The following is an 18,608-nucleotide window of genomic DNA, read 5'->3' as shown; positions in this document are numbered from 1 at the left end:
CCCGGGGGCGGCGGCGGGCGGGCGGGCGGCCGGCGGAGGAATGCGGGCGCGCCGCGGGTGGGGCCGCTCCGCCCCCAGGTGCTGCCCGGGCAGGCAGGCGGCAGGGACTGCGGGCGGGGCGGGGGCGGGAGCGTGAATCAGGCCGCGCGGCGGGCGGGCCGCGGCAGGGAGTGGCTGCCGGACCGACCGGACCGCGAGGCCGCTGGGCGGCGGTCGGCTCCTGCTGCCCTTGTCCCGAGACCCCGCGCACCTGGCCAGGTAGGGCCCCCTCCCCGGGCTTCAGCTGGGCGGGGCGCGCGGGAGGGGGAGGCCGCGGCCGGGCCGGCGGGGTGGGGCGGGGTCGGCACCACCGGCGCCCCCCCCGCCGCGCGGCCTCACCTGGGCGGCCCGCCGGCCCGCACCTGGGCTGGGTCCTCGCAACCCAGAGCGGGGCGGTGGGAGCGCAAGCGCGGCCGCGTGCACGGGGGTCGGGCGGGTCTTCCCGAGCTGGGGGCGAGGGGGCGCCGCGGCCGCGTGTGCCGGTGTGGACGCGGGCGCCCTCGCTCGACGCCGGCCCAGGAGGAGCCGAGCGGGAAGAGGCGCCGGGCCCGGGTCGAGCCAGCCCCGGCTGGCCCGACTTGCTCCCGCTTCGCGGCCTAGCTGGAGTCCGGAGAGGGTGCCGGGCCTGGCCTGGACCCTTCCCTGGGGCGCCCCTTCTAGGCCGTCATGGCCTGTGGGTGGCCCGAGTGGCCAGGGCTCGGTCCGGTTCCCTCCGTAGGGTGCAGGGAGAGCAGAAGGCCCCGATTCCCTGGCGCCCAAGTCCCTGGACTTGGGTGGGTGGATGGGACACCCGGCCCAGTCAGCCTAACTCCCTGGGGTTCAGTAACCCCATCTGGCCCTGCAGTACGCACCGGAAAACTGCAGCTCACCCACTTCCAGACCATGAGCCTCCCCTGCCGGGATCTCACCCCCATGCTCCTCCATTCAGCCTAATGCCTCTGTCTGCCTGGCGCAGGGTCCGTCCACCGCGTGCGCTCGCCCCAGATCCTTCCCTCCGGATAAAACCCCAGGCCTGCCCAGTGGGAAAGACTTCCGGTGGAGGCCCCTGGTAAGGGAGCCCACTAGAGCCCTGAGGGCCGTGCCTGGAGGCTTTGTCGCTGTGTCAGAGGTCAGAGATCAGCTGCCAATGAGCGGGGATTCCTTCTGAGTCATCGGCCTGGGCGGGATAAGCGCCCCTCCCTCCTTTAGGGCCGGCATTTGGTAGGCAAATGTGAGGGGAGGCACGCTGCTGGCTTCTCCACAGCTGGCTGGGAGTGGCCACTGCCCGGTCCACAGTTCAGGGGTGTGCAGACCCATGAAAGGAAACGGGCAAAGGAATAAGGTCTTCGGGATCGTGGGTGTAGCCGTGTGGGCCAGGGTAGGGCCACCTGGCGGGCTCACTGGACGGGTGCCCCTTCCTGACCAGTCCTGTCGGATGAGAAGGTTCCTTGCCCACCTGGGATCCCCTGTCCCCCAACTGCATGCAGCCTGGACAGTTCGTGTTGATTCCCTTCCCCAGTGAAGTAGGAGGGGATGACCTCACTTCTAGCAGGTCTCCCCGGCTTGGGAAGCGGCACCTTCAAAGGCTGTCAGCGGGATAGCGCCCCCCACCCCAGTCACATACAGTTCGAGATCACACACACACCCTGCTTCCAGATACGGGGGTCCCCCGTAGTGTGAGGGGGTGTGTGGGAGGAATTGGGAAATTGGGATTGACAGACACTGCTGATGCTACGTATAAAATAGACAACTGATGGGAACATCGACAGCACAGGGGGCTCTACCTAATGCGCTGTAGTGTAGTGGAGGGCACATATGTATACGTGTGGCTGATCCACTTTGCTGTGCAGTAGAAGCTAACACAACATAGTAAAGCAACTATACTCCAATAAAAATTAAATTAAAAGAGATACAGTGTGACCCCCCCCCCCCACAAAACAGTGTCATCAGGTACAGGGTGAAAACCTAGTACAAACAGGCCCACACCTCATACCCGCGTGTGCTCAGCCTCAGTCTGGTCCCGGTACAATGAGGCCGTATGTAACCAGAGACAGTCAGGGGACGGTGCCCCTCTAAGGCCTGGCAGAGCAGCTTTTCCTCAGACCAAGTAGCATCTCCGCCAGGTGTGACTGAATGACACACGGCTATGCCCCATCCCCACCTCCATGTCACATTCAGTAGCCTGTCACCTCCCAGGGAAGGTAGGCAGGAGAGGTTCCCCAGGTCATCCTGACCCCCCAACTTTCTCAGGCAACAGTCTCCAGCGGGCCGTGGACCCCATGCAGTCAGCAGCGTCCAGCTGCACCTGCAGGGGGTGGGGGGGGGTGGGGGCAGTCTGGGTTGTCTGGCAGAACCGCCTCCCCAGCCAGGACCGATGTTCAGGAAGCCACAGGCTAGGCAGGATTGGCTTCCAGCGGACCCTCCTTCCAGGGAGGGTTCCAGGTTCAGGGATCCTGGGGAGATGGGCCCTGGGAACCAAATAAAGACCCCCACCTGGCCTTCCAGGACCAGTGACCGCTTTTACCCAGGCCAGGCCCCCATGCAGGCCCTTTGGAGGCAGGTGGGCTGGAGTGGAGCCAGTGGGCGTGGTTGATGTGAAGTTGGGGTGAGCAGTGAAGGTGGAGAGGCACCTTTAGAGCGCAGGACGAGCCCAGTGGCCACCGCAAAGGGCTCCGACTTCCTCCGGAGTGCGGCAGGGAGCCAGGCAGTGACCAGAAACTTGGAAAGGTTGCTGCTGCCACACAGGGCTGGGCTTGGCAGGGACAGGCCTCTAAGCTCCTGCCAGGATTACAGGCCTCGGGGAGGGCTGGTGCCTGGGGTGTGGCCCAGGGAGGTGTCTGAGATGGGACAGTGGACAGGGGTCAGGGTTCGGAGGGCTGAGAGGTCAGCGAGTGGATTGTGCTGCTCGGAGTGTGTGACCCTGTAGGGCAGGTGCAGGAGTGGCGAGGGTCTGTGGATGGGGCTTAACGCTGCATCCCAGGACAAGCTCTGTGTCCTGGGCCAGGTGTGCTATCAGGTCAACCCTGACAGCTGCATTTAAAAAAAAAAATGTTTTAATACAATTTTTAGAGGTTACACTCCATTTACAGTTACCACAAACTATTGGCTCTATTCCCCCTGTTGTACAAGGCATCCTTGGGCCCATCTTACGCCCGATACTTTGTGCCTCCCCCTCCCCCACATCTGAGTCTCTGCTTCTTTATTACAGTCACTGGATTGGTGTGTTTCTTTTAGGCTCTACATTCAAGTGATACATACAGTATTTGTTTTTCTCTGACGTTTCACTTAGCATAATACCCTTCAAGTTCATCCACGTTGCTGCAAATGACAAAATTTCCTTCTTTATGGCTGAGACAGGTGCATTTTACAGTGGAGTTAACAGGCCAGAGGCACAGGGAGCGGCCCAGGTTCCCCCAGCACTGGGGGCAGAGACACAGGCAGCGGCCCAGCTTGTCCAGCACGCACAGTGCCAGGGGCCACGAAAATGCATTCATGTCATAAAATCAGAAGAAAAAAGTAAATATAACAGTAAAGGCTGGATTATATTTTCTTTCTTCCAACTATCATAAAATATCATTAGTGTTTTCTTGTTTTTAATGGAGGAAGGGGTCCACAAGGCCATAAAGTAACCTGAGTGGGTTTTGTGTGGAGCCAGAGCCCCTGGCGGGAAGCTGGGGCACCAGATGCTGCCTGGCTCCTGGTGAAGGAGGGGCCTGGCCGGTACGGCCAGAGCGACGAGAGACAGCTGGGGTGCCTGTGTCGGGGCGTTCTTCTGATGTTCCCCCAGCTAGGGGGCATGCTAGGTTCTGGGGCTGCCCTGGAAGACCTCCAGGCACGGGCTGAACTCCACAGCCCACGCAAGGTCACTGACAGCCCCTTCTATGATGTGTGTCCACATGTGTGTGGGGGTGGCCCAGAGCCCCTGCCTCTGTAACGTGTCTTCCTGCCCTTCCCCCAGGTCCCTGGCCCCGCCATGGCCCGTCGCTCCCAGAGCTCCTCGCAGGGGGATAACCCACTGGCACCCGGGTACCTGCCACCCCACTACAAAGAATATTACCGCCTGGCAGTGGATGCACTGGCTGAGGGCGGGCCGGAGGCCTATAGCAGCTTCCTAGCGTCCGAGGGGGCACCTGCCTTCCTGTGCCCTGAGGAGCTGGAGCACGTGAGCCGCCACCTGCGGGCCCCACAGCACGTTGCCCTCGAGCCCCCCGAAGGCAGCCCTCCCAACGTGGACTTCGATGGCTCCTCGGGCACCTACTGGCCTGTGAACTCAGACCAGGCAGTGCCTGAACTCGACCTGGGCTGGCCCCTGACCTTCGGCTTCCAGGGCACTGAGGTTACCACACTGGTGCAGCCGCCGCCACCTGACAGCCCCTGCATCAAGGATGAGGCTCGAAGGATGATCCGCTCTGCCCAGCAGGTGTGCTTTCACAGGCTCAGCAGGCAGTGGGGAAGGGCAGCCTGAGCTGGACCGTGAAGCATGAATAGGAGTGTGAGGATGAAGGATAAATACCAACATGCCCAGCTTAGGGGGCAAGGGAGGGGCCAGGGCTGGCTGGCTAGGCCTCTCCAGGCTTCGAGCTGTGATGAGGGCTCCCTGGCAGACTTTTTCCCGGGTCATCAGGGGTTTGGTTATTGCAAGCTGCAGACTGCACAGGTTTGCTTGCCCAGGGTCATGGCCAGTGCCCAGAAACTCAGGGGCTCTGGGATGGTTGGGGTCCCTCCTTGCCTGGCTTTACTGTTGAGAGAATTCTCTCTAGTCCTGCCCTTGACCTAGCTGACAGCTTCTTATCCCTGTGCCCTCAGCACCCCAAACAGTTGGCAAATAGCAAAGGGAGGCTATTAAACCATGGACCCTAAGGCAGCAAGTTCAGACACTAAGGACCCCTGCCTCTGCCCCCCGCCGCCTGCCCCTCCCGTGGCAACCCTCTCCCAGGGGCAGAAATGGAGCCTCGGGCTCAGCCCTGATACCTGCCCTGGGGTCCTGGGAGCTCAGCCGTCTGTAAGGCAGGGGTGTTTTGGGGGCTTCATCTGCCTTGCCCCCTGCGCCATCAGGGCTCTCTGCCCTGGGCTGAACACCCGCCCCTAGCTGAAGGACAGCCCGCCCCCAGTAGGCTGCAGGCCCTGTGCCTGCCTCAGGCTCCATCATAGGCCACCTAGCAGACCAGCAGCCCCATATCTCCTCTGACAGCCCCCTCCCTTCTGACCCCCATTCCATGACAGGGCCCCACTCTCCCCTGGGATGAGCTAGTGGCCATTGTTGGCATCCAGAGACAACCTGCCCTGGGGGCGGGGGCGTGGAGGTATGGCTAGAGAATGGTGGGGACCGTGGAGGGGTCTGTCCTCTGTCCCTGATTCGACCCCCCCGCAGGTGGTGGCCGTGGTGATGGACATGTTCACCGACGTGGACCTTCTCAGTGAAGTGCTGGAGGCCGCTGCGCGCCGCGTCCCGGTCTACATCCTCCTAGATGAGGTGAACGCGCAGCACTTCCTGGACATGGCTGACAAGTGCCACATCAACCTGCACCACGTGGACGTGAGTGACTGGAGGGTGGAGGGCATGGCTGGGAGGGAAGGGGTGAGATCCCTCTTCAGAGACTTACCGCCTCTCCTGCCCCAGTTCCTACGCGTGCGCACTGTGGCGGGCCCCACCTACTACTGCCGTACTGGGAAGTCCTTCAAGGGCCACGTGAAGGAGAAGTTCCTCCTAGTGGATTGTGCCGTGGTGATGAGCGGGAGCTACAGGTGCGCGCAGCCCCGTTGCCCGCCCCCCCCCCCCCCCCCACGCCAGCCCCAGCACCTCCCCATTAAAGGGCCTCCTCTCCAGAAGCCCTCCTCCTGGAGCCCCTGACACTGCTCCAGCGGGTCCTGCCCCAGCCTGGCCTGGGTCATTACTCGGCCCCGCCCCTTCCCTCTAACCCTGGCCCCGCCCTTTCCCCTGACTGGTCTCGCCCCCTCCCTCTGACTGGCCCCACCCTACTCCCAGCTTTATGTGGTCCTTCGAGAAGATCCACCGGAGTCTGGCACACGTGTTCCAGGGCGAGCTGGTCTCCAGCTTCGATGAGGAATTCCGCATCCTCTTCGCACAGTCCGAGCCGCTGGTACCCTCCGCCGGGGCGCTAGCTCGCATGGACGCCTACGCCCTGGCTCCATACGCGGGGGCTGGGCCCCTCATGGGTGGCCAGGTGACCGGGGCGTTGACCCCTTTCTCCTTACCCAAACGAGCCCACCTCCTGTTCCCACCGCCTCGGGAAGAAGGCCTGGGCTTCCCCTCATTCCTTGACCCCGACCGCCACTTCCTGTCGGCCCTCCGTCGAGAGGAGTCACCGCGGATGCCGGGGGGCGCCCTGGAGCCGCACACGGGGCTGTGGCCACTGTCGCGGCATCTGGACGCCGAGGCCGGACCAGGCGGGGAGCTCTTGGGCCCGCGGGGCTTCTTTCAGGCGCGGCACCAAGAGATGGACGCCTTCAAAAGGCACAGCTACGCGGCCGCCGACGGCACGGGAGCCGTGGAGAATTTCGCTGCCGCGCGACAGGTGTCACGGCAGACGTTCCTCGGCCACGGTGATGACTTACGCTTCCAGACCAGCCACTTCCACCGCGACCAGCTCTACCAGCAGCACTACCAGTGGGATCCGCAGCTTGCACCAGCACGCCCACAGGGCCTGTTCGAGAAGCTGCGCGCTGGCCGCCCTGGCTTCGCGGACCATGACGACTTCACGCTGGGCGCCGGGCAACGCTTTCCGGAGCTCGGCCCGGACGGACCCCAGCGGCTGGACTACGTGCCATCCAGTGCCTCACGGGAGGTGCGCCATGGCTCTGACCCTGCCTTCGGGCCCAGGCCCCGCGGTCTGGAACCGGCCGGGGCCCCATCCCCCAACCTGGGACAGCGCTTCCCTTGCCAAGCGGTGACGAGGCTAGGCCCAGAGACTGTGCCCAAGCCAGAGCCAGAGCGCAGAGGCCGGCCCGAGGGGAGGGCGGGACTGCGGCACTGGCGCCTCACCTCCTACCTGAGCGGCTGTCACGGTGAGGATGCTGGCGAAGAGGGCCTGCCCACACCCATGGAGGCCGAGGCCTATGAAGACGACGTGTTGGTTTCTGGGGGCCGGGTGGCCGCCGGGGACCTGCTGACCTCGAGCTTCCGTGTGCCCACGTCCTTCCCGGGCTCCGGCAGCGGTGGTGGCGACAGCTCCGAGCCCGAGGGCCTGGAGGCAGGCCTGGCCAAGCAGGACTCTTTCCGCTCGCGCCCGAACCCGCTGATCCAGCGCAGCTCGCGGCTGCGCTCCTCCCTCATCTTCAGCGCGTCGCAGGCGGAGGGCACGGGCGGAGCTGTTGTGGCCACCGCGGAGAGGGAGCAGGTGGTGAGCGAGATGCCGGCGTCCGGTGGCAAGGCCATGCACTCTGCTGTCTCCACCAAGGTGGCCGAGCTCCTGGAGAAATACAAGGGCCCGACTCGAGACACCGGCGGCATGGGGGCGGCAGTCACGGTCGCCAGCCACAGCAAGGCTGTCCTGTCCCAGGCGTGGCGGGAGGAGGTGTCGGCGCCTGGGGGCGTTGGGAGCGAGCACCGCAGCCTCGAAAGCTGCCTGCTAGACCTGCGCGACTCCTTCACGCAGCAGCTGCACCAGGAGGCCAAGCGGCAGCCGGGAACCGCCGCTCTCACCGCCACGCAGCTGCTGGACACACTGGGCGGGAGCAGCGGTGGCGCTGACCGGCTGCCTTCCTGCTTCCTCTCCACCCAGGGCCGCTCCACCTCCCCGCAAGGGCGGGACAGCCCCCCACCAGAGGGGCCTGGGGCGCACCAGCCGCCCCACTCTGAGCCAAAAGGGATCCCCACCTCAGCTTACCCCGAGCGGAAGGGAAGTCCCACTGCAGGGTTTCCCAGCTGCAGAGACAGGCCCACCACGGGATTTACCGAGCAGAAGGGGAGTCCCGCTTCTGCCTACCCTGAGCACAAGGGAAGCCCGGTGTCCCCGGTGCCCCCTGTGCCGGAACACAGGGGCAGCCTCCCCCTCCCCTTCTCCGGGGAGTCTCCAAAGACGGGGCCCACAGAGGAGGCGCCTGGTGGCCCCATGGAGATCCTGCGCAGGGGATCTGCGCGGCTGCGGCAGCTGCTGAGCCCCAAGGGCGAGCGGCGCGCGGAGGATGAGGGTAGCTTCCCGGTGCCGCAGGAGAATGGGCAACCTGAGAGCCCCCGGCGGCCATCGCCAAGCCAGGCCGACAGCACCGAGGCTGCCACAGGAGAGGAGCGGGGCCCGCGGGGGTGCGTGGCCTCGGCCACGGCCAATGCCTTGTACAGTAGCAACCTGCGGGATGATACGAAAGCCATCCTGGAGCAGATCAGCGCCCACGGCCAGAAGCACCGCGGAGGCGCCGCGCCGACCCCGGCCCAGAGCAGCCCTGAGCCGGGCCACCCTCCAGCTGCCGGCGGCCGGGCCCCTGACATGTCCGACAAGGACAAATGTTCTGCCATCTTCCTCGCAGACAGCCTGGGGACCCGAGGCCGGCTGAACCGCGCGCTGCCAGCCGGCGCCGCCGAGCGCGACCGACTGCTGCACCGCATGGAGAGCATGCGCAAAGAGAAGCGCGTCTACAGCCGCTTCGAGGTCTTCTGCAAAAAGGAGGAGCCCGGGGGCCCGGGGGCCGGGGAGGGCCCGGCAGAGGACACCAGGGACAGCAAGGTGGGCAAGTTCATGCCCAAGCTCCTGGGTACGTTCAAAAGCAAGAAGTGAGTCTCCTGGCCCACCGGCCCAGGTCGGGGTGGCGGCATCACCGTCAGGCAGAACACCTGGTCCTCAGCCAAAGCCTTCGGAACCTGGCTGAGCACAGCCAGAGCTTGGCTCCGCTTGAGGCGCACCCGGTGGTCCTCCCTGCCTCTTGCCCCTTGGCTTCTCCTCCCTGGGGGCTCCAGCCCCTAGCTGCCCCCCGCCCTACTTCCCCAGTTCCCACGCTTCTCACACCTCAGTCTCTGGACCCTCAGCGCCACCCGACCTTCTGCGTCTGACTGCACCATTTCTTTGGTCTTCAGGTCCCCTTTGGATCACCTCAGGGACCCATCTCTCTGTGCCTCTGTCCCCCATCTTTCAGGGGGCCCGCCTCTGTGCCTCAGTCCCCCATTCTCTGGGGTCCTTGTGTCTCAGGGTGTCTGTGTCTCAGGGGTCCCCTCTGCTCGTGGCCTTCTGGCTGTGCTGTGGCCTCTCCTCTGTGCCTGGCAGCCCCGTCCTCTCTCAAGGCCTCCCCCCTTCTCAGGACCTGTCCTCCCCACCTGTATCCGAGGTCGCCGGGTTCACTTCCTGCCCAGCCCCTTTCCACCCTCCCGGCAGCTCTCCTGGCGGCCCATCCCTTCAGCGTGGAGAGGTGGCCCCCGAGGGGCTGCCCTCACAAAGGTCCCTGGCAGACGCATGTTCACAGGTGCCATCCCCAGCCATGCCGCAGAAAGGGGCTGGATGCGGAGCTCTTGTTCCATGAGGGCAGAGGACGAGGTGCAGTGGCACCTGAGGCCCAGCCCACTGCTCTGAGGGGTCTCCGTGCCCCGTGAGGTGGGAGTGGTCCTTGCCCAGCAGGTGCCCAGCAGACCCCAACTCCACCCTGTTCTGCATTCCTTCCACCTTTGTCACCAGCCCCCCAAAAATCTGTCCAAGGCTCCCCACTTAGCTTTCTTGTATCTTTTTTTTTTTTACGTCCAGACAGTAGATCTGGAAAGGCACATTTGGGCACCAAATGCTTAGAAATCCCCCCACAGTAGGTGCTAGTACTCTTAAATTAGTGTTTGCGCTATTTCTTTTTAAATAGGTTTTTTTCTTTCTTTTTTTTTTTTCTTTCAAGTATAAGGAACCCCAATTGCTCTGGCTGGGAAAGGATGTAAGGAACCAGACTGCTGAGCGAGGCAGCACTTCTGACTGAGCAGCTGGTAAAGGGAGGGGAGGTGGGGTAGGGGGACACCTGCTCCCTGGCGGCTCGCCGTCTGTTTACCAAAGCCACCACCCAGGTAGGGGTAACAGCAGAGACTTTGGTTCGAATGGGAAAGGTCACTGGGGAACCGGACAAGCTGGAGCATTTCTGGGCCTTCATGTGCTTGTTGACGAGTTTGGTTTCACCTGGCCTGGTGCACAGCTGTTCTCAGCAGACCTGGCCGGGCCTATCGCTGAGGGAGGCCCTCGCAGGAAATGGAGGTTCTGCCCAGGGAGAGGCCAGAGGCCCTCAGAGCCTGCCACCTGCGTCCTCCACATCGCGCTCAATAAGACATCTCCTCAAATGTGATTCTGCGCATTTTGGTGTTAATAAAACAATGCACAAAATATTCCAGCATGTTCCCCAATGTGTGTGTGTGTGTGTGTGTGTGTGTATATATAATTTTATGCATACGATCACCCAGTTACGTGTTGCAACCTTTAGCCTTATGACCTTCTCAGATTCCCTCTGGATACGACCACCCATCCCTGTTGAGTATACTAAAGACCCCTCCCCCTCCATACAGCCATACCTCTACCTGCATCTTCTAACCAACACAGACCCCTTCCACCTCTCAGCCCCTTCCTGTGCAGGCCTCACTTCACTGCCCATCCTCGCCGCCGCCTGGCCCTCTGTGTAGGCACAGCCCCTGGTTGCCTAGCCCAGCAGACACTTCCCAGCCTCGTCTCGAAGCTCCCATCGACCTGGGGCTTCCCCTGGTCTGGGTGCCAAGCAGACACTTGCCCAGTTGTTTGGGCCTCCCTGGCCCTCCAGTCCCAGCAGCACTGCCTCTGCACTCAGGGCTGGACTTCTTGGGCCGCCTGCCCCTTTCTGGGCAGTGGCACTCATCCTAGTCTCATTTGTCCCCCTTGTTTATCACTTGGGGCTATGCCTCAGGCTCTAGAAATGCAAACAACTGCCCCTTGGGCAGTCCCCATCTCCTGAATAGCTCACCTCCAAGCCAGAACTGTGGTGGCCCCATCCTTGGCCTTCCCCCAAGCCCTGTTCTCTCTCTGCCTTTGAATCTCTCTTGTAGCTGCCAGGTCTGGGTCCACCCTCTGCCCAGCTCTCCTTGCCCAAGCCTCGCCCTTCCCCCGCAGCAGCCCGTGTCTTTTACGGTAGGGCAGAGCTTCCTGCTCCTGGCAGCACCGCATAGGCCGAAACCCTCAGGCTGTGAGCTCCTCCGGCCAGGCAGCCGGGAAGTGGCCTCCCTGTGTCCTGACCGCTGCCCAGGGTCAGACGCGGTGTGAGGCGTGCCTGGGACCAGGAGACACCTCAGCGCCCGCTGGGCCCCTCCCACCTCCTTGGCCCCCACACCACCTGGGCTCACACCAGGCCCTTTGCCTGGTGATGACCAGAGGAGGGAGCCTTGAGCCCCACAAGACATTTCCAGCTGTTCTCCCCCTCCCCCAACCAAGGCCTCGAGACAAACTGGGTGTCAGTCACTGTGTTGGTGGGGCATGGGCTGGGGTGACTGACAATGGCTACAGTCAGGGGCGCTGCCCCATCTTGTCCCTTTTCCTGCTCTGGCTCAAGGCCACAAATGTGGTCACATGGTAGCTTGCACCCAGGCAACAGATGCACTACACAAGACCCTCTCCTGCCAGGACCACCCTGGCGACAGCCTGCAGCAGCCCCAGCTGGGATCTGATGTGCTCAAGCGTCAGGCAGGCCTGCTGTGGACAAAGGTGACCAGACAGGAGGCCAGGGTGACAGCATATGGTGTCCACGAGGCTTCTCAAGGGCTGTGTCCTCGAAAAGGAGTGGGCTGCAGGAAGCCGAGGAGGAAGGTTGGGTTGGCAGGCTGGGACAGACAGACCACACTTTACTGGAGAAGGTGATTGAGGCTGGAGTGTGAACCTCATCTACTCCCCCAAGGAGGCCTGGACAAGCTGCAGAACTCAAATGTGCCCAGGAGAGGGCGGGATGGGGAAAAGGTGGGTGGAGAGCGCTGGGGTCTCCGGCGGGGGGTGGGAGGGTGGGGGGGAGGCCTGGAGGAGGGGCAATCCAGGGACTGGGGGAGGGGCGCGGGGCTGGGTGCCGGGGATGGCCGGTTGAAGACCCATAGGGCGGCTCAGGCGCGGGGTCCGGGGAGCAGGGGCAGGCAGCCCAGCGCCGAGTGGCAGACGGTCCCGTAGGCTTGGGAGCAGCCCCCGAGCGCGGCCCGCGCGGCCCCCTGGGCCTCCTGCGAGGCCGAGGCGCTGAACATCCTCCGGCCGGGCCGGCCTCCGGGGAGGCCGGGGAGGAACCTGCAAGCAGACGAGGGCCGTCGTAGAAGGCGTGGAGGGAGCGACCTGAGGCGAGGGAAGCGGACGGGGGAGGGGGAAGGAAGGTGGAAGGGAGGGGAGGGCGGGAGGGGCGCGGGCTCACTGGTCACGCGCCGGCCGCGTTGCCACCACCACGGCCCGGGTTCCGGTCACTCCGGATCAAGGCCTGGACGGCCACCTGGGCGGCGGCCCCCTCCCGCTGGGCTTCACCTGGGAAGGGGTGTGTCGCAGGATCACTGGCGCCGTCGCGAAGGATCTGCGGGAGGGGTCCTCCCGTGCCCCCCTTCCCACGACCTACCAGCAGGATGCCGAGGGGAGCCCTGCCGTCGCCCAGCGGGGCCCTTTCCCTCTCCCAAGACCTCCTGGGGGCGGAGGCTGGTGCAGGGGGGCCGAGCTCTGCCTGGGAGGGTCCTTGGCTCCGCCGGGGACATCTGTGGGGTCGGAAGCTCAAGTCCCGAGTCAGGGGTCCCGCGCTGCTGGCGGTTGGTGGCCCCACACAGCAGGGACCCCAGCAGCTCTGCGCGGGCGGCCGCCAGACCACACACCGTGCGCGGGGCCGTGACCGGGGTTACTTCGAGGCCGGCGTCCGGGCTTCCGCGCAGGCGAGCCCGAGGGCAGCTTGGCCGCGGCTCTGGGTTTGAGTGGGGGCACCGGGGGCGTGGGGACGCCGCCCAGGCCCGTCTCCCTCGGGACGCGGCCGTTACCCCTGCGCTCCAGGATCATCTGCGAGAGGCGAGGGGCGCTCGGAGGTGCGCGGGATGGGCGTCAGGGGTTTGGGGGTCGCTGGGGCGGGGGAGGCCTCGAGGGTGCGTGCACGGGGGACGATGGGGGTCGCGGGCCGGAGCACCTGATAGAGGCGGCTGCGATATCGGTGGCCGAGAGCTGGGCTCCTTCGTGCACCGGGAGCCGCACGTCCGCCTCCAGGGTGCACTCCCGGGCCGGGCAGTGGAACCGGCGGGGCGCCGGCGAGGCGGGTGCTGGAGAGGCGAGACCTGGGCTGCCCGGCCGCCGGGCCTCCCCTACCTCTGCACATAGGGGTGCTGCAGGGCCTGGGCCGCGCTGAGCCGCGTGTTGGGGGCAAACACCAGGGGCCACTCGCGGAGGTCCAGGGCCCGGCCTGTGCGCAGCCGGCCTCTCAGCCGCCCCAGGGTCCGCCCCCACTTCCTGCTCCTTGCTCCCTCCCTAGCACCACCCTCGGGCAGCGCGCAGGCGCGTCAGAGCCCTGCTTCCCTTCAGGTCTCCTCCTCCCCAAGGCCTGGTGCAGCTCCTGCCGCCGGCCAGGGCGAGCTGCGCCCACACGGGGGCCTCCTCGTTTTTAGCCTGACCAACAGTTTCTGGGCTGGGGACCCTGAAGGTGCGGGAAGGGCGCTGGGGCTGGCTCCGAAGCCCCCGCACTCACCGGGACCCCAGGCGCTGCACAACCGAGGCGCCCGAGCCAGCGCCGAGAGCCGGGAGGTCTGGGAGCGGGCGCCGAAGGCGCTGTGATCAGGAGTCCCGAAGGTGGTCGGGCGGGCAGCTCAGGGGGTCGCCGGCCACCGCTTCTGACCCGTTGAGCGACCTCCTCTCTGCAGGGCCTTGGCTCTCTGGCAGGGCTCAAACCCCGAATACCGGGTCGGGCGCCGCCACTCGTGCATAAGCACACCCACACGTGCCCAGTCCTTGCACACTCCTGCACCCTCCATAGGCTGCACGCTCACACGTGCACACGCGTCCCCCATACCCTGTGCTCCCACCTCCACAGGGGAGCCCCTTGCCTTCTCCACCAGAGCAGAAACCCGGGGAGAGGACAGGGCTCCTCCAACGCTGTCCTTCGTCCCTCTCCCCCAGGGAGAAGGAAGGACCCCTGCTTCACCCCTCCGCAGAGCTAGTGCCCTTGTCCTGACCCAGATGGACCCTTCATGAGCACTCTTTGACCCTCGTGGACCCTGTGGCCCCGGTGGACTCTGTCCAGTTGCTCCCCGAAACCCCCAGCAGCTCCTCTCTGGGTCCACCCTCGGCAGGGCCTGCCCTTTCCACTCTTCCCAAGGCATCCGGACCCTCCCCGTCCCTCCACCTTCACGTCCCCACCCCCACCCCCATCCCCTCCCGGGCTGTCCTCCGTTCTCAGTCCTGGTCCGGCAGGTGCTGCCCCTCCCACAGCTGTGTGCTCTGACCCTCAGCGTCCCTGGTGCCCAGTGGACCCCCGCACACACGCTCGCCGTCCTCGGAGGGTGGTGGGATGCCCTCCAGGATCAGCTCCAGCTGGTGAGCGTGGACGTGCCGGGGACAGGGGCCGCCCCGCTAGCATCTCCCCCAGGATGCGGCCCAGACTCCACATGTCCACCCCGGGGGTGTACCTGGGGCAGGGAGAGCTGGTGTTGTTGGGGGAGCCCCAGAGGCGGAGGTGGGGGTGGGAGGAGGTACTTCTGGGGGGTCTCGGACACTGGGGGCATAAGGAGGCCCAAGTGCCCTGGCGGGGCAGGAGAGCACAGGGGGACCTGCAGGGGGAGGTGGCGGCAGGATGGGGGTAGGTCACCGTTACCAGCTCGAGGACAGGAACACCTCCGGAGCCCGGTACCATCGCGTGGCCACGCACTCCGTCAGGGCATGGCCCTCGGGCCCCTCAGGGAGGCCGCTGAGGGAGTGGGCGAGGCCAAAGTCGCAGAGCTTCACCGAACAGCTGGCGTCCAGGAGAACGTTGGATGGCTCGGGAAAAGAGGTGGGCTGAGGGCTAACATGGGTGGCGGCTTAAGGACCCTGGGGTGAGGGTGCGGGCCGTGGAGCTCGCACCCTGGAGTGGACAGGGCTTGGGCGGCACCTTCTGGTCCCGGTGGATAACTCATCCTGAATGAATGAACTTGGTGGCCCGCAGGAGCTGGTGGAAGACGTAGCGCTTGTGGCTGTCCTTTAGCAGTGTGCCCTTGCAGATGACGGCATTCAGGTCGGTGTCTGGGGGGGTGTGCAGGTCAGTCTGGTGGGCCTGGGGAGAGCGGGCCAGTCTGGCCCACTTTGAGCCCTCATGGGGGCACCTCAGCCTGCCCAATGCCCACAGACCTCAGGTCCCACTGGCCAGCCTCAGAGCCGTGTCCTGGATGTGTGCACTGCCCAGGAGCCCCTGCTGGCTTCTCAAGCTTGTCCACTGTCTTTGTTGGCACAGCAATAAAAGTTTGTGGAATTATTTTTATACTTTATTTCATGTTGCCTTTGTTTTATCAAATGAGTAGAAAAAAGAAAATGCAGGGCTTCCCTGGTGGCGCAGTGGTTGAGAGTCCGCCTGCCAATGCAGGGGACACGGGTTCGAGCCCTGGTCCGGGAAGATCCCACATGCTGCAGAGCAACTAAGCCCGTGCGCCACAACTGCTGAGCCTGCGCTCTAGAGCCCGCGAGCCACAACTGCTGAGCCCGTGTACCACAACTACTGAAGCCCGCGCGCCTAGAAGCCATGCTCCGCAACAAGAGAAGCCACCGCGATGAGAAGCCCGCGCGCTGCAACGAAGAGTAGCCCCCGCTCGCCACAACTAGAGAAAGCCCGTGTGCAGCAGCGAAGACCAGACGTTAAATAAATGAATAAAAATTTTAAAAATTAAAAAACAACAACAACAAATGCAGCTGCAAGCAGTGGACAAAGCAGAAACCTCACAGAGAGGGTTCAAGATACCTGCCCCCAGGCCTGGGGGGCTGACACTCTCCAGCTCCACAGGGACACTGCCCAAGCTGAGTGCAGTGGCTACGGCGGGGACCAAGCAGCACGGGAACATACAGAGGGAGCCGGACCACTGGGACGTGGGTGGGAGGATCCTGGGCCGGGACAAAGGTGGGGCTGGGGTCTGAGGGAGGCCTCACTCACCCACAGACTCAAACACCAGGTGAATGTCCCTGTCATTCTCTGCCCAGATCACACCCGGGAGGCGGACGATGTTCCCCAAGCTCCTGGGGAGAGAGCGGGGGCTGTGTCCTGGGGGTCGAGGGGCCAGACTTCCCCTTATTTGGCGAGACTGCACCTGGAGAAGCAGGCAGACGGTCTCGGCCACTCACTCGGAGCGGCATGATTTCCCGGAACGTCCTCTGGAAGGAGACAGGAACGTGAGTGTGGCTGCAGGGCAAGAAGGAAGCCCGTGTCTGGAGAGGATGCGAAGGGACTGAAGCTCGCCACCTGCACACCCGCTGGCCCATGAGGTCGCAGGGGGCGGTGCTCTGAGAAATGCCAGAAACCTGCAGTGACTGGGCTTCATGCTGTGCCTTCCAGACACAAGGCAGCAGGGGGGCCACCCCACAGCCCTGCCTCACCCTTCCCCACACCGCTTTCCTACTCACTTACTTGGGCATCCGTCTTGTCCTTGAAGGCATCAAAGATTTTCTTGAGGGCCACGACCTCGCCGGTCCTCTGATCCACCGCCTTCCACACGATGCCGTAGGCCTGGGGAGGAGGGCGGTCAGCCTGCTTGGCATAGGGCCATCCCCTGCCCGGCCAGACCGCCCCCTGCAGACATGAGCCTCCTCCTTCCTGCTCTGGTTCCGGGGGAGGGATGCTGTGTGGTGAGGGGCGAGGCCCCCAAAGCTGCAGGCCTCCAGAGGAGGCTGTTAGGAACAAAGGGGGATTGGAGACCAGAGAATATTGGGGGAGGCCCCAGTAGGATATGAGGTCACAGATGGGAGGGAGCTCCTGGGCAGGATCTGAAGCCTGCCGCTTCTCCGACAGTCACCCTGATCCCTCTCTCGTATACCTCATCCAGCCTGTCAGCAAATCCTGTTGGTTCCACATTCAGGATTCATCAGAATCGGAAGACTTTCTACCATCTCTGCTGCCCCCGCCCTGGTCTGAGCCTCTCGCACCTCCAGCCTGTATCACTACACTGATCTCTTAACTACTCCCTCTCACCCACTCCCACTGTTCACCCTCAACAGCGTGGGCGGGGTGAGCCTTGTAAAGTGGTACCAATGGCTGCTACCCTCCCCGTGCCACTCATAGTAGCAGCCAAAGCCCTTGCGGTTCCCCAAAGCCCCACATGATAAGACCATCCCCCTAGAACTCCCATCCAGTTACCTCAACGCTGCTGTTTCCCAACAGCCCAGCAGGTCCTTGCCTCAGGGCCTTTGCACTGCCGCTTGCACTGTCTGAAACTTTCTTTTCTCCCCTCCCTCATCACACACTTGCACACACCCAGTGACACACCTTCACACATACACTCTCACACAGTCCCACATGCTCACACAGTCACAAATGCACATGGGCTCACACAAGGTTCTGGCCTCCGCTCTGCCCACTCAGTTTACTGGCTCAGGCCCTTCCCCCTCAGCGACTGGATCACGTGTGCTCGGTCTCCCTAGAGCATTCTGTGGGCACGGGAGAGGCAGCCCGGGAGCCGGGGGTGGTGCGTGGGGACGGTGGGTGGATGGGGCACCAGGGTCCGAACTGAGGTCTTGGGGGTCCTGGCTGTCACCTGTCTCCCAGAGCCAGATGACAAGTTCCCTGGGAACAGGCCACACCTCCAGCTCGTGGAGGAGGCAGGACCCAAGCCCAGGAGTCCCTGGCAGAGTGGAAGGCCACAGTCCTCCGACTGGCCCTGCCCACGCCCTGCAGGTGGCCTGGTCCGGCGGACGCCCGGGCGCCTCCGAGCTCATCCCCTTTCCGAGCCGCAGCCTGAGCAGGTATCGCTGGGCAACGTGACGGTCCATCTCGGCGGCGCATATGCCGGCTGGTGGGCGCCAGGAGGCCTCCAGACACGAGCTGGGCTCGAACTGTTGAAACCCGTTGCCTTGGGAACCGACGGCGGAGCCCTCCCTGCGCCTGCGCCGGGGCGGGGCAGAGCGGGGTCTGCAGCCCAAGCCCCGCCCAATCCGGGGCTGACGTGGAGCCCCACCCCGCAGTCCCGCCCCCTCGGCACCGCCCCCGGACCCTCGCCGCCTTGCCCACCGCCCTTCCGCGTGGCCCAGGCCGGAGCCCAGAAGGTGCCCCTCTCCGCCTTCCGCCCCCCGCCCCACCGGCGGCCAAGGAGCCTGCTGCAGCCTCCAGAACGTCTCCACCAATCCGGGCCTTTGCACGTGCAGTGCCCACCGCCCGGGACGCTCTTTCCTCCCTCCGCCTTGCTTCTCCGGTCTCTGCTAAGGGGGTGCCGACGGTTAGGGTGTCATTCGCAGACAGCCCCTCCACTCCTTGGGCATTTGGCGGCAGGGGCCGGGCCATCCTCAGCGGGTGCGAGCGCTTGAACTGGGCAGTTGCTGAGGCACCGCCAGGAAACTGGGGGTTAGTTCCAGGGCGGGGGTCCCGGCAAGCGGCTGGGAGAGCAAACCTGGAGGCGGTGAGAGTCTATGAGACTGGCTGAGAGGGGGCTGCCGTGCGCAGAGGTCAAGCGCTCTCAGAAAAAGGAAGCCAGGTAAGGGGGCCGACGGGCG

At 64.3% G+C, this 18,608-nt stretch overlaps 2 protein-coding genes across 2 annotated transcripts; one reads left to right on the top strand and one right to left on the bottom strand.

Moving 5' to 3' along the window:
• Positions 1 to 3,991: 3,991 nt before the first annotated feature.
• FAM83H (family with sequence similarity 83 member H) lies at positions 3,992 to 8,750 on the top strand. The gene is made up of 4 exons (XM_065895281.1): positions 3,992 to 4,438; positions 5,390 to 5,554; positions 5,639 to 5,763; positions 6,005 to 8,750. Exons 1-4 carry the CDS (start codon positions 3,992 to 3,994, stop codon positions 8,748 to 8,750), a joined length of 3,483 nt encoding a protein of 1,160 aa, XP_065751353.1.
• Positions 8,751 to 12,043: 3,293 nt separating this feature from the next.
• On the bottom strand, positions 12,044 to 18,399 carry MAPK15 (mitogen-activated protein kinase 15). Its single transcript, XM_065895162.1, is given in 18 exon segments — positions 12,044 to 12,195; positions 12,284 to 12,334; positions 12,366 to 12,414; positions 12,474 to 12,667; positions 12,782 to 12,959; positions 13,084 to 13,109; positions 13,112 to 13,190; positions 13,262 to 13,406; positions 13,636 to 13,693; positions 14,435 to 14,487; positions 14,489 to 14,572; positions 14,758 to 14,921; positions 15,034 to 15,164; positions 16,063 to 16,170; positions 16,244 to 16,280; positions 16,534 to 16,632; positions 17,826 to 17,911; positions 18,198 to 18,399. Coding segments are annotated over 18 exon segments (1,896 nt in total).
• Between the last annotated feature and the right edge of the window lie 209 nt (positions 18,400 to 18,608).

Source organism: Phocoena phocoena, chromosome 17 (assembly GCF_963924675.1).
Source record: "Phocoena phocoena chromosome 17, mPhoPho1.1, whole genome shotgun sequence".
In the NCBI taxonomy this organism is placed as follows: domain Eukaryota; kingdom Metazoa; phylum Chordata; class Mammalia; order Artiodactyla; family Phocoenidae; genus Phocoena; species Phocoena phocoena.
This window is presented reverse-complemented; position numbering and strand designations above follow the sequence as displayed.

Coding starts and splice junctions, on each gene's coding strand:
- FAM83H (XM_065895281.1), top strand. CDS start 3,992: ATGGCCCGTCGCTCCCAGAGCTCCTCGCAGGGGGATAACCCACTGGCA. Junction 4,439..5,389: donor TGATCCGCTCTGCCCAGCAG/GTGTGCTTTCAC, acceptor ACCCCCCCGCAG/GTGGTGGCCGTGGTGATGGA. Junction 5,555..5,638: donor TCAACCTGCACCACGTGGAC/GTGAGTGACTGG, acceptor CTCCTGCCCCAG/TTCCTACGCGTGCGCACTGT.